The following is a 25,730-nucleotide window of genomic DNA, read 5'->3' on the forward strand; positions in this document are numbered from 1 at the left end:
TCTTCAGTTCCCACCATGCATGCCCAAGCAGTTCCTAGAAGTCATGTAATAACGATTTGCATTCATCATGCAATTTTACTCCATGCTTGGTGTCACACCTTGTGTTCCTGGTGACCTGCAGCCTGGGGCCTCTCAGGATTTCTGGGAGGGAGACGTGGAAAAGGATGCAACAGAGCAGGCCAGGCACCTGCTTGAGGGCACATTCTCAGGTCCCTGAAAGATGGAGTGGTGGGTGACGCTCATTCCCCTACAGTGTCAGTTTGTGGCTACCTTTCTATTAGTGGCTGAGACCTGTTTGTTGCAGTCTGTCTGGGTGTCTAGTACAGGGCAGCTGCTTTGAATGTATCTCAAGAGAACTGCTGAGGTCATCAAGTCTATCAAAGACTAAATACCCAGTTCACTCTGTTGCACTGAGAGAAATTGTGTCAGAGTACATCTTTCCAGTTTTCAATGAAAAGTAGATCAACTCTTAAGAGTGGGGGGTGAATGTCTTAGAGGATTCCATCCTCTGGAATGGTATTTCATATATTTAAAAAGTATCTTTCACATCAAATACACATTCATTATAACAATTGAATAGGGCAGAAATGGTTGAGGTAGAGAATGGTAGATTCCCATCTCCTCCCCCAATCTTACCACCCTACCAGCAATCTTTCTAACCTTTTCCAGAGTGTGTTCTTTTTTTTTTTTTTTTAAAGGAGAGAGAGAGAGAGAGAGAGAGAGAGAGAGAGAGAGAGATTTTTTAGGTGTAGATGGACACAACACAATGCCTTTATTCTTATGTGGTGCTGAGGATCGAACCTGGGTCCTGCCCAGTGTTCTACCGCTAAGCCACAATCCCAGCCCTAGAGTATGTTCTTAACACCAGCTGATTTGCTAACTATTTCTTGGTTGATTTGTTTTTCAAATGTAAATGATGTTTATTGATTTACCAGCATAAAAGATTGGAACTTATCCCAAAATACCTCTATTTCTCCATCGTCCTTCCTACATTGTTTATAGTTAAATGATTTGCTTTTCATTCTTTTTATGGCTTTTTTTGTTTCTGTTTTTCATGCTGGGAATGGAACCCAGGGCCTTGCTCATGCTCAGGATGTGCTTTTCCACTCCTTTTCCCAGCAGCTTCTTTGTGACTTTGCATGATGAGATGAGCCTGGCTGTGCTTACCTTTGGGCTCTTCCACAGATGGAACCCGTGGTCCTTTTGGGACATCCTCTCCCTGCTGAGTCTGAATTGTAGTCTCTTTCCCCAACACATCTACATAGCCTCATGTTGCTGAGCTTGTTTCATTTTTCTCCTTAGCACCATCTTAACATATTTATTTATTCCCTCCCCCACCTGCAAGTAGAAGTTCTATCTATTTTGTTTGTTTCTCTGTCCCCAGTGCTTGCAAGGATGCTGTGGTCCCATTATTGAATGAATGAGTAAATGAAAAGGACCTGATCAGGGGCCCTGCCTTTTCTTGAGCTTCCTTCACCCTTCTGTTGAGGGTAGCTCTTGAAGTGGTTAAGTTTGTTGAACTGAAACTCAGATCTTCATTCCCTGATGGGAGAGCGTCTCTGAAAAATGAAGCAGCGCTGACCTGGGTGACTAGTGAGATGTCAGGGTTTCTTTCCTCTTCACCGTGTCCCTAATTTCTAACTCTAAAGCCCTCAAGGTCAGAATCAGTTCTTTTCAGCATTTTGGGTAAAACTTGGGGCTATGATTTTTTTTTTTTTTTTTTAATATTTATTTTTTTTTTTAGTTATCGGCAGGCACAACATCTTTTTTTGTATGTGGTGCTGAAGATCGAACCCGGGCCGCACGCATGCCAGGCGAGCGCGCTACCGCTTGAGCCACATCCCCAGCCCCATATGATTTTTTGATAACTGTTTGCAGCTGCTTTTTGTTTTGTGTCTTTAGCACATCTTCCTTTTCTCCTGTCTTGACCGTGTCACTTGTCTTTTGTTTGGTGGAGTGTTGTTTTGGTCTTTTTCTTTACTCTGAGCATTCTGTGTGCTTCCCTTTGCCTTCTGCCTCTAATCAGATTGGCTTCTCTCTGGCTCTCACGCTGGCCATTTTCTTCACTGCACTCCTTGGGGGGATTTGATTTGTTCCTCTTTGTTTTGGTTATTTTCTCCTTTTACTAGTGCAGTTTCTCAAGTGCTGTCCCAAGAGGCTCATTACTTAAGAAGTTCCCTAGGAAAGCTATGTGGGCAGGGACCTCTTTGAGTCCTTCTCCTCTTATAGCAGAGTGATGGTGGGGTTGGGTGTCACATGCTGGATGAGAATTACTAGAATTATATGGTTTAGAACTCTGAAAGCATCCTTCATCCCTCTGAAGAGTCTGAGGCTGTGGGTCTGGGTGCTGCTGCTGTGTCCTGTTTTTCTTTCTAGAAGCATTTAGGATGTTTCATGTGAAATGTTTCTGGGATTTTTGTTACTGTTGTTCAGTGTATTATGACATTTTGGTGTCTTTATTTTAGCTCTGGAAAGTTATCTACACCTGGGATAGTTTCCTTCCATCTGTGTAGTTCCTCTGTTTTCTTCTTTTTGGATGCTCATCATTTAACTTCCCTGGGCTTAAATCTTTCATCTGTAAAATGAGAAAAATTGCATCTTCTTGTAAGATCATTGTGAGCAGTTAGTGAGCTGAGGTGAGCACTGCATAGTTGATGCATAGAAATGGCAGCCGCTGTCAGCGGGATCATTTAATCTGCTGAATCATTTCTTCATGTCTCACTTTTTTAACAAAATGTGTCTTTTTGCCCTGCTTCTTTCCTTTAATTTCTTCTATTCATCCAATTGAATTGAAAAACAGTGTATATTTGTAATATTCTTTTTTTTTTTTTTTTTAGTTATAGATGGACACAATATCTTTATTTACTTTTATATGGTGCTGAGGATGGAACCCAGTGCCCCACACATGCTAGGCAAGTGCTCTACCACTGAGCTACAACCCCTGTAATATCTTCTTAAGAACCCATTCCTATTTTTTAATTTGCCCTTTGAATGTATCTTGTTTTTAAGGTGGGCAAGATGGCATGTGTCTGTCACATCAGCCACTCGGGAGACTGAGTCAGGGGATTGCTTGAGCTGAACTCAAGAGTTTGAAGTCAGCTTGGGGGACACCGTGGCCCCCTCCAAACTAAGAAAAAAAAAAAAAAGTATAGATCTTTCTGGCTGCCCACGCAGGAATGGTGTAGAAGTAAACTTAGGGCTAGGTGGCTGGTGAGGTGCTAGGAAGTATTCCTTGTTGAGAGGTGTAGCATGTGGGCCAGGGGCTGCATTCTTGGGTAGTTTATAAGTTTGAAGGCCCGTTTGATAGCGGTTGGTGACAGGTGAGCCTTGGGAGAGGAGCCAGTTTCCTCAGGTCCTTGGGTGAGTGTTGGGCAACCTGGGTCCCTGACTGTGGGGCACTGGAGAGGTGCAGATTTAGGGATGCATCATAAGTCTCTGTGGGTGGGCTATATCTGAGTTCCCTGTCCAACATCTCCAGCAACCTGTCCAAGGAGCCAAAAGAGATAGGCTGGAATGGAGAATTGGTTATAAGCCATCTGGGACAATTCTCCCCAGGCTGAAGATTCTCCCTACTTATCCAGATTGTCCAGCAGGCAGGACTGCTCCTGCCTTACCCAGTTTGAAAGTGACAACAAGGGTCTGGAGGTATTCTTGTGGCTTCTATTGTCCTCTAAGTCCCTGACACTGTCGGACCATGAGCAGTGGACTGGAGGAATGGAGGAGTGAGCCAGGTGTAGTTACTGCAGTTGGTAGCAGCAATGGTTTACCTGCAGAGCCTGGTGTCAGTGAAGTGGCTAGAGTGCCTGGCAGAGGTGGTTGCTATAGACTTTAGTAGGTCACTGCATGGAGATGAGTGGTAGGACTATTGTAGGGACAGGGCAGGCAGCTGGAGGGGAAGCAGTGGCAGCCAGGGGATTGGAGAGTGATGGCATTGGTGTGGAGCTGGGCCCTGAGGGAACCGGGGGCTGCATCATGGGGACAGTGGAGGTGGGTAAGAAGGAGCCTTGGTATCACTGACCCCTGTGCCAGTTTTTGCAGCTCCAGGCTTCAGGAGCCATAGGCTCCCTATAGTTTGCCTTTCCCTCCCTGTGGTTTGCAGACTGGGTTCCATGCGAGGCTGGCTGTTTAGCCCTACCTTCAAGGGTCCCTAGTCACTCCAGGCTTGCCCTCCCTGCTTGCCAAGTTTGTTTCTATATATACATACAAGGTTGATATTTAAGAGCCTTTTTTTTTTTGAAAGAAAAGTCTTTTTTCCCCCCTCTTGCATTGGGAATTGAACCCAGGGGAGCTCTACCCCTGAGCTTTATCTTCAGCCCTTTTTATTTATTTTGAGACAAGTTCTTGCTCAGTTGCCCATGTTGCCTTTAACTTGTGATCCTCCTGCCTCAGTCTCTCTAGTACCTGAAATTGTAGGTATGCACCACCACACCCAGCTAATTAAGGTTTAAATATAAGAGTCATGTTTCATTATGTTTCACTGTTTTCTAGCAAATTCTGGGGCCCACTAAAGAATTAACTTACTTATGCAGATATGTGCACGTAAAAGTTTTTTTTTTTTTTTTTAAACAATTGATATTTTAAAATGAAGTATGCCAGACAGAGAAAGGTAAACACTATGTGATATCACTTGTATGTGGCATCTACAGTAGTCCAACTCAGAGAAGCCGATTGGGGTGGCGGCTGCCCAGGGCTAGGGACAGGGTATAGGGGGTGGTGGTCAACTAAAGTAATCTTTAGATTAGTAGAATCTGATTGTTGTTGGTACTGTATTGTGTGCTTAACATTGCTCAGAGAGTAGGTCTTCATTAAATATTCTTAGGAAGAGAAAAACAATCAAAGGGCAGGAGGAAGCTCTGGGAGGTGAAGGAATGCCTCTAGCCTTGGTAATGATGGTGGCTTTATAGACTTACCCCAAACTCACTGAGATATGTCATTCAGTATGCAAACTTCACATATCTTTCCAACCTCAGGGAAGTCGTTAAAAAACCTCACAAGCAATTGGCAGATTCTTCCTTTCTCCCAGGAATGGTATCCTCTGGAGAGGGAGGGATGGAGAATAAGGGATTTGATTTTTATGTCCTGATTTTAGTTAAAAGCAGGGAAATAGTATATTCATGGTATTTGCATAATGTCTGTAGAAATGTGGAAACATGGATTTTTAAAAAAATTTTTTAAATTTACCATGTTTTTAAGATTTTATTTATTTTAAACATGAATGGTTTACTTTGAATGAAATTATAGGCATATATAATTTTATATATATTTTACTGTTTGTTTCTTCCCATTTTTTTTTTTTAATTTTTGGGTTAATTAGGCTGGCTGTTCAAATGGCTTGGACTGTTCTCATTTGGTGCTAATGTAGAACCCAGGAGCAGAACCCTCTGAGATCCTTCCTGCATATCCTGTGTGCCTGTCCCTGGCACAGAGTGGGGTGTGTGCACATGGCGTAGCCAGTGATGAGGAGGTCAGGACTGTCGGGTGCTCCTCACTGAAGAGGCTGAGGCTCCAGGTCTTTCATACCTGAGTCAATTGAACTTGTGCAGCCTTCTCTGGCAGGAGGAAGTGCCTAGAAGACAGAGTCTTGTGCCCCTTCCTACTCTGTCTGCTGGATGTTCCAGTGGTCCATTCACCTTTCTCCTGTCCAGCTCAGCCCCCTTTTATTTCCCAGGCACCTTTTGGCATGCAGTTTTCCTGACTTTCCTGGGGGAGCACGCCCTCCTGAAAAGCTGCCTTCAGAAGGAGGGAGCACAGCAGAGTGGGGGAGCTGCTACTGCTGCTTGCTGGGCCTTTGGAAGAGCAGGAGGCTGATGGATGGTTTTCCCTTTCTTTTTAGTGTGCAAGGAGCCCCCCTACAAAGTGGAGGAGTCGGGGTACGCTGGCTTCATCATGCCCATCGAGGTGTACTTCAAAAACAAGGTAGGATCTTCCAGAGCAATGAGCAGGATGTGCATCCCATTAGAGACCCCTAGGCAGAGGGTACCACAGGCAGCTCACAGGGAGGAGACAGAAGTAGCTTGTGCAGATGATATGCATTGCAGGGACTGCATGTGCTGGTGTGGAGTTCTGCAGTTTTCCTGGGGCCCCAGATGGCCTCCTTGGAAGTTGAGTAAGCATGACATGTCCTGATGGGCGGGTTCTGTGAGGGTCCTTGAGGGTCATTCACTGGGCCATATGTGGTGAGAGAGAGCTGGAAGTAGTCTCGATGTCAGAGCAGCGACTAGGTGGGGTAGTTATATGCCTCTTCTGAGTAGGACCATGATGACCCTCAAGGGAAGGAGTTGTTAATATTGTTTATGAATGAAGAAAGTTATAAGTGTAATCCGTATAGAGAGGACTTACATGTGTCATCAGTGTCAGCAAGGGTAATATGGACGGGAGGATTCCAGGAGATTTTTTTCCCCAGTATATTTTAAAATTATTTTTAAGTTGACATAAATGTGCTTTTATTTGTGGGGTACAGTGTTAAAATTTGAGACATGTTTACAATGTATAGTGACTAAATAGGAAAATTAGCATTTTCATTTCCTTGGATGTTATTTCTGTGTGTTGGGAACCTTCAAGCTCTTCTAGTTGTTTTTCAATGTGTAATAAACCATAGACTACCATCTCTATGCTATGCTATGCAATATTAGGGCTTTTATTTTCCCAGTCTGTAGTTTGTAAACTTTTTTTTTTTTTTGCTCTGTAATTGAAAAAAGAGGCTGCCCCGCAGCCTGCTTTTGATGCTCACAGATGCCACCAAGGGGCCAGTGGTGGCATTTCCTGGCTCAGGCCATTCTGGCTGCTCTTCTGCAAATTGCAACTAGACTGTCTTTCAAGGAGTAGGTCTCTGGCTGTTGGGTACCGCCCACTTTGCTGTAAAGAGTTCCTTTGTTCATACCCACTGGGAAACAGGAGTCAGGAATCACACTGTTTTACAGACTACCTGGCCTTATGGCGCTCTCAGGTAACACACCCCACTGGAGCCCAGTGGCAGGTGTGACTCAGCCAGGTTTCAGATACAAGGCCTCCTGAAATCTGAAAGGCTGTTCACAGACACCTGGTTGGTTCTGTGACATTTGTGGGATGGAGACCACAGAAACTGGTGACCAGACCTCATGGCAGCAGAGCTGAGCCAGTCTGCAGGTAGACTCCTTAGGTCCCAGAGGCGAGTCCCCTGGCAGACCTGCACCCAGCCTCTCAAGACCCCTCAGTGAATGTGTGGAGGAGGAGCAACCCCATTAGCCACTTTTGGGGTAGTTGAAGGCCAGAGTCCTTCTGCTGAGTGCTCTTATCTTGGCATTCTTCAGGGTGTGGCAGGGGACAGAATCTCTGGGACTGGTCAAAACTTCCCTGGTTTGACTAAGAGTACCTTCGAGGTCAGAAGCAGTTGGAGTCCATGGGTCTGTGGGCTTTTGTGTTTCTGACACTTATGGTCCCTGGCACCTTGACCTTCCTCTCCCTACTGAGGGCTGAATATGTAGCCAGTTAGGGCTGCTGAGGTGGACGCTGATTCCTGGAGCCCTTTCACCTGGCCCAGGGGACCCTTTGTCCTGAGAATGTCATCTCTGCTAGGCTGGAGAGCCCTGGCCAAGCCATTTCTTCTAGAGCAGGACACTCAGTGCTAGCACAGAGGCGCCTGCTGGAATCCTCTTGGCCCTTCTTGGTGTGGCCTCTACAGTTTACTGTAGGCCTGTTACTGTGCCTGGGCTGCTGATCTCTGTGGAAGGGAGAACGTATGTGGTGTCTCTGTGGTACCAACCGAAGGAAGGTAGACAGGTCTTAGTTGCCTTATGGGCCCAGCGTCCCTAGCTTCTTGATGAGCCAATCAGAGCCCTTTGTAGCAGAGAGGAGTGCTTCACACTTGTGACCCAGAAAGCTGCAGTCTCCTTTACCTTCCTACTCCTGGCAGGAGTCTGCTGCTTTCCTTCTCATATGGCTGCCCACCAGGAACTGGTCAAAGTTTATGCTTGCCCCAGGACATAGTCAGTTTGGTGTTCTCATTTCTGAGGTTGCCATCTGATGAGGATGGAGGCCCCAGCAGACTTGGCCTGGGGTCCTCTGCTCTTCAGCACATGCAGTAGTGGGGACAGTGGAAGGAAGTTCACCTCACTGGGGGAGAGCACTTTAGCACCTCAATGCTTGGTACTTGGGAGGAGGCCACTCCTGCTCCTTTTCTTTTCTTTGTTTTGGTCCATGTTCCAGAGCATCCTTAGAGTTGAGTTGTCATCCCACATTCATGGACATCTTGTTTAGCCTTGCGTCTGCAGGTGGGTGGGCAACCCACAGAGGAGAAATTGTATTCCTGGCCTTTGGGAGTGGCCTGTGCTATCGCCTGGCCCCCAGCAGCATGGAGCAGCTGTATGTGGACTTCCAGGACCTCCCTCCCGCAGACTGGGAGTGGGCTCGGAGGCAGGATGGGCAGGTCCTTGGCAGTACTGTTCATTCAGACCCTGCTCCCCATCCTCACCCTGTGTGGGGAATCTCAGGCCAGCTGGCAGCCAGGCCCCCCAGCATTGGAGCAATGCACGCGTAGCAGGAACCTGAGGGAGCTCAGGTCACACACCTGCCTTATCCTGTAGCCTACACCTGAGCAGTGCTTGCCTGGGTCTGATCTCCAGATTTCAGGGCTGTTTTTGTCCTGAGTTCTCTGTGGTTCTATCCCCCTTACTTTCTGCCCCTGATGGGGAAAGGGACTGGGCAGTCCTTTGGACATAGGACTGCCCCGACTGGGCTCATTATCCTCCTCTGTGCTGGGGATTCAAGAAGACAAGGGGCCCTCTCTGAAGGGGTTGTCTGGATTCCTGACTGCTCTTTCAAGATCCTCAGGGCCTTATTTCAGGTGTGTCTTATGTGCTTGAATGGGTGGTACAGGACTCCATGTTCTTCTGCAGCACCCATTGCCTTGTTCTTTGAAAGGCCCTGAGGTGCTTCCCCAATACAGTACCACATCCCAGTTTCCATCTGGATGGAGCGGGTGTGCTGCTCACTGCTCTGTTGCCTCCAGCAATCCCCAGCAACTCTTGGCTTCAGGTCAAGGTATTTTTTAAAAAATCTGGTTTATCAAGGTATAATTTACATATAGTAAAATTCTCCTGTTTTAGGTGTAGTGGATTTTTTAGATCTCAGTATGTGGTTTCATTTGAACCCCGTTGGAGGAGGGCCAGTTTTTCTGTTTCAATGAAAGAGAAGAGGCTGCATTCCCATGCCAGATGTTGGTCTGAACAACTCCTGCAGAGGCTATGGTGGCTGCGCCTGGGTCCGCTGCCTCCTCTTCAGAGAATTGCCATGTGTCTCTCAGCACGTCTCAGAACAAGGGCTGACTGCCTGCTCATGCTGTGTTCCCTGCTCATTGGGAATTCTATGTTCTTTTTAGAGGGTCCTGGACTAAGGCAGTCCAGGAGGTGACCCCACCACAGACAGTGCAGGCACGCAGACCCTGATCTCCACTGTGGTGGTGTGTGTGTGTGGTGCACCAGCTAGTGCCTCCAGATGAGCCCCCAAGGGAGGGAGCCACCCAGGCCGTGGAAGAGGGAGGAGGAGGGGACCCCCCACCCAAAGCTGTGGAAGAGGGAGCTCTTGGATAAGTCTCTTGGTGAAGGCCACAGGGATTGGCAGGACTGGACTCCGAGTCAGCTATGAGCAGACACACACCTGTTGCTTAAATAACTGAGACAGAGGTGACCTAGGATGACTGTTGTCAATAAATTTGGGTTTTTAGTTACACTTAAATGATAGAGACAGTATTATTCTTTGTATTACATTGCCTTTATTACCTAAATGTGGGTCCCTGCTTCTCAAGTTTTGTAAAGATCATTCAGTTGTGAAAAACTGAGTATCAGTTGATTGCAAAAACAGCTTATCTAGGTATGGAGAGCTGTTTGAACCAAGGCTGTGGTGAATGGATGTGTGCTGATTTTTCTGTCTTCAGGGAGCCAGGCTTGCATCTGGTAGTAATCTATTGGTTATTCGTTCAGCAGCAAGTCAGAAATATTATGATATTTCACTCGAATCTATTGTACTCAAATAGCTTTTATTGAAGGCTTGTTAGATATCTTTTACAAGGGTGTCAGCACGTGTCAGATACCTTGCATGAGGTATACCTCTGTATTAGCTATCTTAAATGGGAGCATGTGATTGCATACAGTAGCATACAGATGTAATGAAATGGAAGTCTTACAGTCATTTATTTACTTACAAAATATGTGCCCTTCTTCAAAACTCAGTGTTCTGTGTGTTCCCACACCGTGAATTACACTGGGGATTCACAGATTGTTTCAGGAGGCATAGATTGTGTCTTTGAGTATTTTATGATGTTTATTGTAAGCACTCAACAGGTAATACAAGTTAGATGTGTATGAAAATTAAATGTAATCTAAATAAGAATGAAAGGAGTAATAGAGTAATTGTATATTTAGTGAACTATTAAAATATCCAAAAGGATAAGTTGAATGTAAGATCAGAAATCAAGGGGAAGGTGACCAAGTTTAGCATAGGGATGGTCGTGTGGCCATCCTGGGTGGGGAGACCAGCTAATGGTGTAGGTTGGAGGCAGGTTCACAAGGGTTCAACTTTCAGGAAGTGTTTCTGTCACCACTGGGGCAGGGGACCTCTCTAAACCTCAGTTTCTCTTTCCGTAAGGTGGAGATCCTGCCTGTATCAACTTGGAAGACTCAGGTGGGGCAGCAGGTGAAGCCTTAGCCCAGTGGCCATTCCACATGCACTAGCCGGTGCATGGTTATTGTGGATGGCCAGGCATCAGAGTGCCAAGGGAGAAGAGCCTGGGGGCTTTTGAAGGCCTGAGGAGGTGGAGGTCCTAGGGACCAAAAGATGCTATTTGACTTCTCTGGAGGGGTCTATAACCAGAGCAGAAAAGGTTCTTTCTCAGACATCATCTTGTATGGTGCACGGTGAGCTTTTCGCTTGTGTGTTTGCCTTTGAATATGGCTTAGTCTGTAAAGCGAAGAAATTATGCTTTACATGGTGTTGAACACTAGGTTTTAATGGGGGCTGCTTTTTTTTTTTTTTTTTGGTAACCAATTGGTAGGAGCAACTTATTTGTAAAGAGTTCCCTTTCTCTCAAGGAGGCCTTCATCTGATAGCACAAGTCATGCATGTGTGTCCTAAGGAATTCTTCAAAATTGAGGTGACGTTTGCATGAAGCGCATTCTAACCATTTTAACGCGTTCAGTTTAGGGGCATTTACCACCGCTCCTCTAGTTTCAAAAGTTTTTCATCACTTGAGGAGGGTACTCAGGAACTTTCACTCTCCATTTCCCCTTTGTCCTCTCCTGGCAACTGCTAATCTGCTTTCTGGTCTACGGATTTGTGGCGTGTGGACATTTCAGGTAAGTAGAATCATGTAACATAGGACCTTTTGCACCTGGTGACTGCTTTCACGCAGCCTGCTTTTGAGGCTTATCCAGGTTGTGGTCTATACCAGGACAGGTTGAGGACTACAAGTTTTTCAGATTTTGGAGTTTTGGGGATTGTGGGTTATTTGTATAGACTTTACCCATAGAGCATCTATAATGAGAAAATCCAAAATTCAAAGTGTTTTCACTTTCAAGTTAGGAATGCTCAACCTGTACACCATTGCTTTCCTGGCTGAGTGCACCATAGCCAATTCTCATTATTTGAGAACAAACACTGAGTTGGCAAATACTGCCCCGTTTCGTGTATAAGTTCTTCTAGTCACAACCTTCTATCCACTGATGAATACATAACTTTGTTATGTGTGTTTCTGTTTAAAGACACCCTATTTTATATTGTTGATTCATTGATGCTAAACTCATGGCCATCAGCATTATAAGTCCTGCCTGAGTGAAGCTCATCATTGAACACAAATGTTTTCTCTTCTTGCCTCAGGAACACTGGACAGTGCTGTAGCAGTATGCTTAGAGCTCCTTTTAAACAGCCAAAGTGGGGTGGGGGAGTACAAAAATGTGGAGAATGTGGCACAGTGTTCACAGGGTGAGCTGCAGCAAGTGGACAGCACCACCTCGTCCCATGTCCCCTGGGAATGAGTCCATTGGGCAGTTTGGAGTTTTTACTGTTCTGTATATATTTACAAATAACTGTGAAAGCCTTAAATATTTTGGGTTTACAAATAAACTTTAGTGAGTAGGTGATTTAACAAGTATGGAGTCTATGAATAATGTGAACTGACTATCCTACAACTTGTTTACCCCTTCGTCTATGGATAGACACTTGGCCGTTTCTGAGCTGCTGTGAATACAGCTAGCTGCTCTGACAAGTGTGTAGATGCACGTGTCTGAGGACCAGTTCTCCAGTCTTTTGGGAGTGGAACTTCTGGGTCATGTGGTAGTTCTGTTTAAAGTTTTGAGGAACTGCCAAAGTCTTCCACAGTGAGTGTACATCTTACATTTCCACCAGCAGTGTATGACGCTTCCTTCTCCCCTGTCCTTAGCAGCGCTTGTTTTCTCTTTCACATGATAGCCATCCTAGTGGCTGTTACGTTCAACATCTTTTCATGGGCTCCTTGGCTATTTGTATATCTTCTTTGGGGAAATGTCTGTGTACATCTGCCCATTTTCAAATTGTTCTTTTCTTATTGCATTGTAGAACTTCTTTGTGATTGGCAAATATTTCCCCTCCTTCTGTAGGTTGTCTTCACGTTCTTGATAAGGTTGTTTTATGTACCAAATTAAGTTTTTATGAAGTACAGTTATCTATTTTATCATTATTGTTGCTTGCACTTTTAGTATCAAGCCTGTGCCTCCAATACCAACTCTGAGGTCATCAAGAATCACTCCTCATGTTCACTTATACTAGTTTTATGGTGTTTGCTTTGTTGTTTGGAGCTGGGGAGCACACCAGGGCCTTGGACACGCTAAGCACATGCTCTACCACTGAGCTACATCCCAGCCTCCAGTGTAGTTTTAGTTTTTATCTTTATGTAGTTGGTCTTCCCTAAGTTAACTTTTGTGTGTGTGTGGAGTGAGGTAGGTTCCAGCTTCATTCTTTTATGCAGTTTTTTCCAGATGACCCACACCATTTATTGAAGAGATTATTCTTTTCCCATTGAGTGATCTTAGCATCCTTGTTGAAAATAAAGTGGCCATAGAATTTGGGTTTAAAACTGGACTCTTAATTCCATAGTATTAGTTTATATGGCTGTCATTATACTAGGACCAGACTGTTTTGATTACTGTTGTTTTCTAGGAAGTTTCAAAATTGGAAAAAGTATGAGTTTTTTCCTAACTCTGTCAGATTGTCCTCTCTTGCTTCAGTATGATTTTGTTTATTCTGGGTTCTTTGCTGTTTGTCCTACTCTATTTTCTGTACTCTAATAGAATGCCTGGGACTGGGACATTTATAACGAAAAGAGGTTTATTTTGGCTTCTGGTTTGGGAGTCTGGGAAATTCAAGAAGGGGCAGCTGCATATGATGAGGGTATCTTGCTGCTTCACAATGTAGCAGAAGTCAGAAGGATACTAGGGTATGTGTGGAAGAGACAGAACAGGCAGGGTGACCTCATTTTATAAAAGTTTGCTTTTGTAATAACTAATCCAGTCCCACAAGAGCCAGCATTAACCTGGTCCATGAGAAAAGCTTTACTCCTTGCTGATGACCAGGTCACCTCCTAAATGTTCCATGTCCAACAATGGCACGATGGAAGTCAAGTTTCAGCTTGAATTTTGGGTGGGGGACAAACTACATTCATTCCATAGTATCTTTCCATATGACTATTTGAGATTTGGCTTTCCCATTTTTGCAAATAATTCCATTGGAATTTTGATAGGGATTGCATTGACTCTGGAGATTGTTACCATCTTAGCAATATTAAGTCTTCCAGTTCTGTGAATATTGTATGTCATTTCATTTAATTAGGCCTTTAATTTCTTTCGGCAAGGTTTTGTGTTTTGGAGAGTCTTTTACCTTCTTGGGTAAATTTATTTCTAGGTATTTTATTCTTTAGAATGCTATGTAAATGGAATTGTCCTGATTTGTTTTTTGTTCACACGTTGCTGGTGGATAAAAACACCACTGATTTTTTAATGCATGTTGGCCTTTCACCCTGCATCTTCATTGAATTTGTTTGTTACCTTTAGTAGTCTTTGTCATTTTAGGACTTCCTGGGATGGAGTCATGCCTCTGTGAGTGGAGCTAGTTTTACCTCTTCCTTTTCAGTATGATTGCCTTTTGTTTCTGCTTCTGTTTGATTGCGCTAGTCAGGGCTTCCAGCAGTGTCGAGTGGCGCTGGTAAGAGGAACTTCCTGGTGGGCTTCTGACCTTAGGTGAGAGTCTCCAGTCTTACAGTTAACTGTGATGTCATGTGTGGGGTTTGCCATAAATGTCCTTTATTGGATTAAGGAAGTACCTTCTAAGAAGAGAGAAAAACAACAGCAACACTTTTTTTCTCTGCTCACATTTCTGACACCAAACGTATGGGTTTCCCCACAACAAACCTGCTTCTGTCCCCCCTATACCCATCACCCAGGAAGTTACAAGGGTTTTGGGAGCTCTGTGCCAGGACTGGGGGCAGAGACCAAACATATTTCTTTTATGAGACATATTCCTTGTGTACTTTTTTTTTTTTTTAAATCATGAACAGGTGGGGCTGGGGTTGTGGCTCAGTGGTAGAGCGCTGGTCTTGCATGTGTGAGGCACTGAGTTTGATCCTCAGCACCATGTAAAAATATATAAAGGCATTGTGTCCATCTATAATTAAAAAATAAATTTAAAAAAAACATGAACAGGTGTTAAATCCTTTCAAATGCCTTTTCTGCTTCTATTGAGAAAATTGTGGGTATTTTCTTTCCTGCTAGTAATGTGCTGTATTATGTCGATTGATTTTTATGTTGAACCGTCCTTGCATTCCTGGGACAGTCCCTTTTTGTTTGATGCACTGTCTTTTTCATGTGCTATTAGGTTGGTTTGCTGGTGTTTCCTTGAGGATTTTTTTGTGTCTCTTCATAAGGAATATTGGATCCCGTGGCATCTTTGTGCTTTGGTGTCAGGGTAGTAATGCTGAGCTCATACTGACCTCATAAAATGTGTTAGGCAGGGTTCCCTCCTCTTCTCCTTTTGGTAGAGTTGAGTACGTTGGTGGTCATTATTCATTTTGTTTTTATTTTTTATTTGGAGCTGGGGATGGAGCCCTGGCCTTACACGTGCTCAGTGGGAACTGAGCCCTGAGCTCCAACGCAGGCCTCTTTCTTCTTTGAATATTTGGTGGAGTCCACAGGGAAGCCATCTGGTTTTGGACTTTCAGGGAAGTTTTTGATGACTGATTCATTCTCTTGTTATAGATCTGTTGGGAATTTCTGCTGCTTCTTGATTCAGTTTTGGTAATTCATTTGTAGGAATATGTCCATTTTCTCTAGATTTTCACATTTGTGGTGGTATGATTGTTTGGAGTGTCCTCTTAGATTCTTTCACTTTCTGTCAGCTTGGTAGTTGTTAATTTTATTTCTGATTTTGGTTATTTGTGTGTTCTTGCTTTTTTCTTAGTTTAACCAAAAGTTTGTCCAAAGAACTGAATAATTTGATTCACTCTGTTGTTTCTTATTCTCTGTTTTATTTATCTCTGTTCTTGTCTGCTCTTCTGGCTTTGGGCTGAGTTTGGGGTTTACTTCTATTTCTAGTTCTTTAAGGTGAACAGTTAATGGCTGATTGTTTTTTAACGTAGGCATTCACACCTTTGAACTTCCTCTGAGCAATGCTTTTATTGAGTTCTGTAAGCTTTGGTGCATTGTTTTGTTTTCTTTATCCCAAAGTATTTTCTGGGGCTGGTTGTGGCTCACTGGTTGTAGCTCGCTGGTAGAGCACTTGCCTAGCACGGGCAAGGCTCTAGGTTCAGTTCCTGGCTCCACAAAAAACAAGGCAAAAACCCCAAAGAGGCAAATTTTTATAATTTTTCTAGTGATTCTTGTTTAACTCAGTGGTTGTTTAATTTCAGGGTTTTCAGTCTTTCTTCTCAATTTCTAACTGGATAGTTGCTTTTTCTGTGACTTAAAATCCAGTCCTCTTGTTTATTGAGTTGTCCTAAATGCTGTCCTCTTGGCCAGTGGGAGTTCTGTCCATGTGTGCTCTTGTCTTTTTATCATGTTGCTGTGGTTTTCTGGGTGCTTCTGTACATTTGGGTCCCCTAGGGTTTCCCTACCCCAGCTCTAGAGCCAATCATGGCTTCAAAAAGTCCTAGTTCCTTTAATTGGAGAATGGGATTTAAAAGCCAAAATCTGGGAGCTAAGTGTGCTCATTGCTACTGGAATGTCACTGTGTTTGGGCCTCTTGCAGGACAGCTGGGAAAGGCATTGTATATAAACAAATTCCCCTTGACATCCATGTTTATTTTTTTAACTCTGCCTGGTCATACCAATGTTTCCAGCTGCACTCTAGCTCTGTGGAATTCATTGCCCCTTCCTGGTGGCTTCTTGGTCACTGCTGTTTCTAAAGGAAGGAACCGGCTCATTATCTGTGCTGTATTTACTTCTTTAACGCTGCTAAACCTGGAATACAGCTTCAAAATTGCTAGCTGGCCACCTGTGAGAGACACCAAGCAGAATACATTGTTTGTGTGCAGTTCTGTCTTCACCTCCCAGAGCCTAGTCAGAGGTTTTACCTCTTTCCTGAATCTTCCTCAGTGTGTTTTGTCAACAATTTGTAGGAGCTATGCATTCATCAGTGAGTCTGCATTCCATCTCCGGTCCCCTCTGGTTATTATCACTATTATTTTTTTTCAGTTTGTGTTCAGTGGAATCCACTTTGGGTTTTGACATGTATAGAGCAATGCCCGGCTATGACAGTTCCATGCAAAACAGTTCTGCCCCTAGACTACCACACACTGTTCCTTTGAAGCCAGCCCCCAGCCTGACATCTCTTTTCATCCCTGTGGCTTGCCTTTTCCAATTGCCATATAAATAGAATCAGACAACATGTAGCCCTTTGTGTCTGGTTACTGTCATTTAGCAAAATGTACTTGCAGTTCCTCAGAATTGTGGCAGGAATGAATAGTTTGTTTCTCTTTTGCAGAGTAGCATTCTGTTGTAGTATGGGTTGCAATTTGTCCCTTCACCTGGGAGGGGTGTCGGGTTGTTTCCAGATTTGGGTAATCATCAATAAAGTCGCCATGAACACTTGCATACCAACTTTGGTGTCAACATAAGTTTTCATTTTGAGTAAATACCCAGGAATGGGGATTGCTGGGTCACGTGTCAAGGTGTTGTCCAGCCATTTTGCCATTTTCTCCTTCCCTCCCTCTCTTTCCTCCCCCTCCCATCTGTCCCTTTCTAGTGGGTATATAGTGGTCTCTAAACAGCTCTCCTAGGACACCGTCCCCATTACACACAGTTCCTCCATCTCACATGCACAGTTCTGCGTGGAGTGTATTCAGAGTTGTGCTTCGTCAGCCCATCGCCACTCTAATCTAGTGGGATTCCTAGGTCTGTTGATGGCTTTGTTGAGCTGGCTAACTGCCAGGCATCCACAGTTAGCCACTCCCATTTCCATTCTGTGGCATCGGAGGCCCAGGCTGTGCACCTCATGGACACTCACTGTGTCTTTGATTGTGGCTGCCCAGGTGCTGTGGACCTGAATTGGGCACCTTAACTGAGTCGCCTCTCCCCCATGGCTTTTATGGACTTACTTGCTATTCAGATATTTTTTCAGTGCAACATCTGTTCAGAATTTTGCCTTTTTTCTTCTCTCTTAAAATTGACTTAGTTTTCTTATTGTTGAGTTTCAAGAGTTGTTTATATACTCTGGGTACAGGTTCTTGATGTGGTATATAATTTACAAATATTTTTTCCAAGTCTGTGGCTCTTCTCTTCATTCTCTTATGTCTTGCTGAACAGGTTTTATATTTGATAGTCATCTTATGGTTATTTTTTCTTTCATGGGTTGTGTTCTGGTAGTGTATCTAAAAACCCTGTGCCAGACCCAACTGGTTTCTTCTAGCCTGTCCTGGTAGTCCATGCAGAGTTGCTGTGCCTGGAGGCTGAGGGAACAGCTCCAGTGATTGTGTATTCTTTGCAATTGAGGGCTTAAAAAATTCTCAATTTACAGTGAGGAGGAGGAGGAGGAATTGCTTTTCTTCTTTATTTGCTGCAGTTTTATTGATTTATTTACACAACAAATGTTTACTAAGTCTGGGGCCTGATATCCAGAGGGGTTGTGGCCCCATTTCTTTTGGTGTTCACAGCCTGAAAGGGCAAGGGAGAACCACGTATTCATGGAAGCAACAACATCAGAATGTATCCTCAGCTCTATGAGGCCAAAGTTTAGGATGTTTCGAGTACTGGGGGACCTGGGTAGAAAGGGGAGAATTTCCTGTAGGAGGTGAGATTGATGCAGAGGCCTGCAGGTGACACAGAGTCAGTGAGAACAGGAAACTTTTTGGGCAAAGGAGCAGCTAATATGAAGGGCAAAGCCAGGATGATTGGGATGCAAATGTGTGGGTGCAGAGGGAGGTGGACAGCTGGAGAGCTGGGCAGGCTGTGCACACTGAGGACCCCTGGAGTATGTTGTGCTAGGGGTGACAAGATGATACTTGCTTCTAGACCCTCAATAAATGATTGAGTCTTCTGAATCCTCTGGGTTCATCTGCCTCTTTGCATAAGATCTAGTGGCAGTGGCTTCAGAATCCCATGAGGTTCCCATCATCCCTCAGTCTGTAGCATCAGTCATTATAGAGCAGAGCTGGCTTAGTCTTTCCCAGAAGGAAGTCAGTAGCTGCCAAATAGGAAGTACTTGTCTATGTCCTGGTTTCGTTAGAGAGCCGGGTCAGGCCCAGAGAAGGTGGGTGCTGAAGTGTCCACAGGGAGGGATCTCCAGGGCTGACCTAGAGGTTCCCAGGAATGTAGCTTGGTTCTAGGGGCATGTGTGGGAAGGAGCCAGTTGTTGCTGCCTGTCCCAAGCCTGAGGCCTACCCAGTGCCCTCTCCTTCCTTCATTACTTTGGTTGGGGCAGCTCCTGAGGCCTCTGGGCTGTGTCACTCCATGACCCCACCCTTCACCTGCTTATGTCACAGCAGGTGCACTCAGCACAGCTGGGTCTTGTGTTTTGAGTTGTTAGCTAAGACCAGCCATTGGACTTCAGTACATTTTTTTGTGACTGAATATCCTTAGGGAATCCTCTTAAATCTGTTGTTTTCTTTTTTAAATGTGAGTTGGTTGCCACTTAACTTCTTGTTCCAGCTTGGAACCTTTGACAAAGCTAAGAGGTGAGATAGTTAGTTGCAGGTGGGAAAGAGGTTGTTCCAGTTCAGAGACACTGACTGTCCTTTCTCAGCTGATGCAGGGCACAGCCCCCTCCCAAGTGCCCATGTGGCTGTTCCTTAAGTGAGCTCTGGCCTGGGTGCTGCCACTCCCATAGCACCTATCAAGGGCCACACAGCCCTGTGGGCACAGCCTTGCCCTGCTTCTGATGCTGGGTTCCTTCCCACAGTCTGAGTCTCCCTTCACTGCCAGCTATCCCTGTGATTTGGGGGCACATTTGGGAGGAAGAGAGACATGGTACACATACACAGTGACTTTAAGGGACAGTCCAACATTGAAAACATTGAAATGTAAAGGAATTTCATTTGGGTCATCGCAGCTAACATTAAATATTCTCTTTTCTACCCCCTCCTCTCATAAAGCCAGCCATTAGTGGATAGTGAGCCATGACTGTCATGAACTCTTTATGGCCTTCCTCAAACACAGTTCTCTGAAGCACAGGAAGGGCATTTGGCATAATTGATGAGGAGGTGTGCATGGCTTCATGCAGAAAGGCTTTTTAAAGTGAGTTAAATTGTGTTGCTTCAGAGCCCTAGCACCCTTGGAGGCCTCTTCTCCACGTGTCCTAGCTGACTTGCATTGGGGAGCTGAGGGCAGCTGCCTTGGCAGTATGGTAGGTGACTTTCCAGGGCCACCAGATGCTCTGCACCTCTCTCCACCCTTTTTGGAATGGCAAAGACTCATGGATGCAAATCTGTTCTCAGGCCAGGGCTTGCAAGACTTTTGTTCTTGCCCTTGATTTAAATGGAACCTTGGAGAGAGCTTGTCCAGAGTGACATCAGTGGGGACCCAGGTTCTCCTCATTCGGTGTACCCTCCACCGTCACCCTAGATCTGCAGCATAGAAGCCGCCTACTCCTTTGCTCCCTTCCCAGGCTCCCAGGCTCCTAGGCTCCTAGGCTCCTAGGCTCCTGGGGACTCTGCAGAGTTCAGGAGGCGGGCAGCCCCTCCTTGAGCCCGCAGAGCTCTCTGCCAGGGACAATTGACTGGTTGATGCTGCTGAGCGGGAAGGCCTTGCCTTTGGGTTGCTGAGGGAGCCAGAACAGAAGAGGTATTGTGTGGTAGACACAGAGAAAGGTCAGGGGGCTGCTGAGTTGTGACAAGCCACATGAATGCAGGCCGACCTACTCGATTGTCTTTCCATGTTGCATCATTCCCTTCCCCCGGGTGGGATCCAGGATGCATCTGTACTTCCAGGAGGGCAGGGTCTGGAGTGGGGGAGAAAAACCCCTTGAAAGGGCCAAGGCGCCCTTGCAGTGCACAAGAGGAGACACAGCAGGGCCGGCAGTGTGCCCTGTGTGTGGTGGTCCCCTCCCAGGCACATGGCTTGCCCACACCAGTGTGCCCTCCTGATTCTCTTGAGAAAGCTAGGGTACCACATGGAGTGGGAAATTCACCTGGGCACATGCCTGAAGGCAGCCTTCACCAGCTTCATGCAGAAAACAGGAAGTGCAAGGCGCAGGCCCTTGAGCTGCAGCTGCCCACAGGGGGCTTAGGTGCTACCAGCAGCATTCCAAGCAGCAGCCCTTCACGGACAAGGACTTGAGCTGGACTCTGCCTGAAAGCAGCCTGGGAGTAGGGTGGGGCACATGAGCACCAACCCAGGGCACCCTGGGAGGAGCTGTGGGCAGAGGGGCTGTCTCCCCACCATGTGTTTGTGGCCTGTATCTCCTTGTCTTATGGCCATCCTGTGGCACAGGTGGGGTGGCCTCTTATAGAGAGGGACACTGAGGTTCAGGGCTGCAGGCTGCTCTCAGTCTAGCTGCATTGCTGCTGCTGGTTTCCCACGGCTCCTCCTGGGCCCCCTCCCCCTCTCCCTGGGTGCCAGCCCAAGTTTCTTTCTCACATTGCCCTTCTACACATGCGTGTAAATTGCAGGCTTCTTCCTTCCCTCTTTGGAGTTAGCCTGAGAGAAACCACGAGTTGAGGCTCCAGATTTTGAAGCCCACCCCAAGCCTAAGCATGCTTGGCTGTTCCCAGAAACGTGCTCTGCCATGGCATGGTTGCCCTGCTGCCTTCTTGTGTCTGATTGCTTCTGGGCCTGGGAGCACGTCCAGGGTACAACAGACACAGCCGAACTCCCTCCCAGCTCTCCTCAGTTTGCTTGCTTTCTCACGAGGTCAGCAGTGGACTGTCCAGGTTCTAGACTCTTTTGCATGTCTTGCAGTGGACTTTTTGCTCACTGTTTTGCAGGTCATTCTCTTCTGGCACCCCGGGGGACTCTCTCCATGGAGTATGTGCCAATATGCAGCATTTTGAGCACCTGTATGTGAAGTGGGTTCCCTTATTTCCACTTTGCACACGGGGAAACTGAGGCACAAGCAGAAGGAATAACCTGCTCAGGGTGACACAATCCATGGAGGAGCTCCTGTGGCTCAGGTCTGCCTTCTTTGTTTGCTGTAAGCATCAGTTCTGTCAAGTGGCAGCAGAGCAGCGTGCTCCATGGTGGAGTTCATAATTCGGATAGGTTTCAAAGGTGATATATGGAGGTGATATATGTGAGGAATGACAGTCTTTTCTCCAGCTTACTGCCTTGAAATAATCCTGATAAGCAGTCAGTTGTGTGTGCTTCCAAGTGTGTGTCTCTGTATGCACGCTGCATTTTTAAACTTACTGTCTCTGAACCTTCCTGAGCCTGCACATGTAACTCTGCCTTGTTCTCTCTGGTGTCCAGGTGGCGTACCCTGCAGTGTAGGTAGCCATAATCTATCTGACTTTTCATGTTCTTTGATGCTGTTACACTGAGGGACGTACAGATGTCTCCAGATGTCTCACTATGGTGGGAGTGCCTCACTGCCCCTCCTTCTGTTTACATGCTTACATGACTGGGTCATACTGCCTCCTGGGATTTCAGGTTTGGTGGCATTTGTTTCTTGGACTTCTTTTTCTGTTCCTTCCCTTGCTTTCTTAATGAACTGCCGACACTTTTCTCCTGCTGCAGTGAGGTCAGCCCCCTTCATTTGCTGTGGGCCTGGGCCAGGGAACCCAGGAACCCAGCATTGGGAGAACTTGGTTCAAAGACCTGGCAGGGCCCGTGGGAGGCTTTTGATGTGTGGATTAGCGTGTTTGCCTTTATTGATTCCATGTGGCTTCAACACATGCTCAAATGGCAATAAGTCTCAGTGTCCTCTCCTGATGGATGGCTAGAACAGTGAGTCAGTCTCAGTGTTTATGAGGCTAAAACCAGGTGCTGTGTAAATCCTGTGGTACAGCAGAAAGTGAGGTACTTGCCTGGTGGCCTTAAAAGACCCCTGTTGGTAGAGGGGCTTGCCCTGAGCCCTACCTTCCATTTAGCAGCAGGATGGAGGCAGGCCAATAGGACACAGATGGTGCTGAATTAAAATTCAGAGCTGAGCTGTAAGGCAGGCTGGGGGCAGAGCCAAGCATATATACTTAATATTTTTTAATGTAGAAAAATTTAAATATATAGAGTTACAATGGCAAAGCAGTTGAGCAACTCCATCTGCATCCAGCGTCAGCAGTTACTGAGCTGTGTGCAAGGTTTTCTCACCGCTACCCCCAGGATTGTTTGGGCGCAGGTCCTAGACATCATCTTATCTTGTAATCTGTACACAATTTGGTGTCTGTAACAGTCTTTAAAAAAAGACATAAATGATATCATACCTAGAAATCAACAAGTTAGCAGTTGTTTCCCTTCACATACCCAATAATGGCAGTCTCCCCTGTCATCTGCTGTGTGTGTTCATTTACTTTTGAAGTTTTTAGTTCTTAGAGATGGAACCCAGGGCCTTGCGCATGGCAAGCACTTGCTCTGCCACTGAGCCACACCCACAGCCCCATATTATTCTTGTTCGTGAGTAAGCTCCTTTCGTCACCCCAGTTGCTGCCTTGGGAGCCTTTCCTGCTTTCCTGGTGTGCGTGCGCTCTTTCTTTGCACAGAGTTCTCAGAGAAGCTGGATTATTCATCCCATAGGGGTGTTGTGAGGCGTGTCAGCCACTGTGGTGATATTCCTGGGCATTTCCTTCCAGCTGGCACTTAGGTCGGGGGCTGTGGTTACATTCAAGTTTAGCTGTCTTGGTAGGCTTCATGAGTGTCTGCAGAACTCTCGGGGAAGCTCAGATAGCCCAGAGGCGTGCATTGGCAGGGACCAGCCCAGCCTCAGGAACTGGGAGACCTCCCAGGAGGCCAGCTTCTCTGCTCTTATACCCTGCATGGGGGAGCAAGTCTGGGTGCCCCCAGGGCCAGCTGAGAAGAGGAACCAATATGGAGTCCTTCACAGGGAGGACACAGCATTGCGGACTTTATGTGGTCACCTAGCCACAGGCCAGGGGCCTTGCCAGGGTCATCCTGGCACTTGGGCCCCCATGACCTTCTCAGTGAGGAGGCTAGTAGGCTCATGCATCACTTCCCCAGCCCAGCCCCAGATGCTGTGGACGGGTGCGCACTGTGGGTTTTGCCGCCAGCACTGGTTTGGCCAGTTCAGCTGCATCTTGGCCATTTGCTGAGGTTGAGAGATGCTGGCTCACGACCTGTGGCCTCAGAAGTGGGTGGGGAGACCGGGTTGGGGTCCAGCTACAGTGACAAAGGGCAGTACTTCTGGGGTCACTGATTGACTACCTTGGCCTCAGCCTTCCTCACTCAGCATGCTGCCTGGCCCCCATCCTAAAGTGCTGGCACGTCTTGACCTCTCTCAGGAGGCCATGTTTTGGGGGGCAGTTTTGTGACTGTCCTCAGAGATCCTGAGCCCAAGCCTGAGGTCTGGTCCAGAGGGAGTCCCACTGGCCACTGTTAGTGTGCAGTGACTCATGGTGGCAGCCTGCTTGGTCTACCACTGTGTTCTCCAGGGGTACATAAGAACATTACCTGGCTAGTCCTTGCCATCCCTGCCTTCTGGTTTGCCTTGAATGGGCACAAGGAAGCCTGTCCACAGGCTCTAGGCCTGGCTCTGCCACTTTTCATTTCTTCATCTGTGGAATAGTGACAGTAGGACACCTGTGGGTGGAAGTGTTTGCATACATTACGTGCTCAGAAGCCACAGTGGAGTCTCCACCATCATTACCTGACCGAGGTGGACAGTGTCCTAGCAGCACCACACTGCCAGGACCTCCACCCTCCCAGTGACTCACAGATGAGACACCTTGCCTCCTCAGGCCCCATCACTTCTGAGGACACTGTCGTAGCCCATGACATGTTTGGATGGATGTGGGGTGAGTGTTCATCAGATGTGAGAGCTAGCTCAGGGCTAGGTGTCAGGGACACAGCAGAGCCAGCCTGCTATTGATGGTACACGATATAGTAGGGTGCACTTAAACTCTTCTTTAATTATTATTAATTTGTTTAATTTATCATTAACAATTCCTTGATCCCTTAATAAGTCAGTGTTTAAAATGTTTGCTTCTTTCCATTTGGGTTCAGGATCTCGATAGGACTCCACATTGTGATCTTAGAACCCTTTTAATCTGTTCTTTTCCCCCTACTCCTTCCTCCCTCCATTCTTTCCCTTTGCAAGTTACTTGGCTGAAGAAACTGGGTCCCTTGTTCAGAAGAGTTTGGCACTGTCTGGCTGTTGCTGACTCTGCAACCTGGGGGTATTCAGCTGTGCTGCCTGCTGGGTCCCCAGACTGGGGACATCATCTTCCCATGGCAGATCCCACCTGACACTCTGTTTGTGAAACTGGCCAAGTGGGCAGTCAGACCCTGGTTGCTCACTCAGAGGAGTGGCCCAGCAGCAGGGCCCCTGCCCTCCCACTTACCTCCCTGTCCCTTCCTTTGCTGGAACATACCCGCATGGCTCGCCTCCCTTGCCTCCACCACCTGGTCTTCTCTCTGTCTACCTGGTGCTATTCTTTCTGGGAAAGGTGGGATGAGTGCTGGCTGCCACACACACTCTGGCCTGGCATTGATGTCCTGTAACCTGTCCTTGGCACATAGGCCAGAGGGTGTGACTTCCAAGACATGATGCTGACTGTCCTTCCTGAGCTCATGCCCTCACTCCTCTGGGGACAGCTCCCTCTCTGCAGAGAGCCGAGGTCCTTCCCTCCAGGGAATACTGCTGCTGCCTCCTTCATCTTCCCCTTTCAGCCCCAATCATATGGGACTCTTGGGGTCCTGATCAGGGTTCTGTGGCCTGTGACACTCTTTTCTTCATTAGGCCCTGCATACTCCTTGCTGGTCTGTCCAGGAGCTTCTCCCTTCTTGTCTTGCTCTTGGTGATCTTGCCAATGCCAGCCCTCCTCCAAGCCTGTCCTAGCTTCCAAAGAGCCCTCATGCCCTTCATACGTTTTCCAGTGTGCCATCCATTTGGTTATTGTGGAGTGCCATCGCTGGACACCTGGAGGGAATAGAGGAGAGGTTCCTATATGGTGGGAAAGTACTGCCTACCTTTGTAGAGGCAGGAAGGACTTGGTGACTTTCTGGTTTCTTAGCTAGGGTCACAGCCCGCTCCCCATGGCAAGTGCGTGTTGGGCTTAACCAGCAGCTGGTTTTCTTGTGGGGCCAGAGGTTGGGAGGTGCCAGTGCTCACCTGCCTGAGGTTCTCCAGCAACATCC

The 25,730-nt window shown here is 46.6% G+C and overlaps 1 protein-coding gene across 1 annotated transcript in view; it reads left to right on the forward strand.

The window, feature by feature from the left end:
• The window catches only part of Mllt1 (MLLT1 super elongation complex subunit), a 59,773-nt gene that overhangs the window by 11,166 nt on the left and 22,877 nt on the right, over positions 1 to 25,730 (forward strand). The window contains exon 3 of the mRNA XM_076850798.2: positions 5,834 to 5,916. Within this exon, the coding sequence (XP_076706913.1) occupies positions 5,834 to 5,916 (83 nt within the window). The remainder of the gene's footprint in view (positions 1 to 5,833; positions 5,917 to 25,730) is intronic.

Source organism: Callospermophilus lateralis, chromosome 1 (assembly GCF_048772815.1).
Source record: "Callospermophilus lateralis isolate mCalLat2 chromosome 1, mCalLat2.hap1, whole genome shotgun sequence".
Classification (NCBI taxonomy): Eukaryota; Metazoa; Chordata; class Mammalia; order Rodentia; family Sciuridae; genus Callospermophilus; species Callospermophilus lateralis.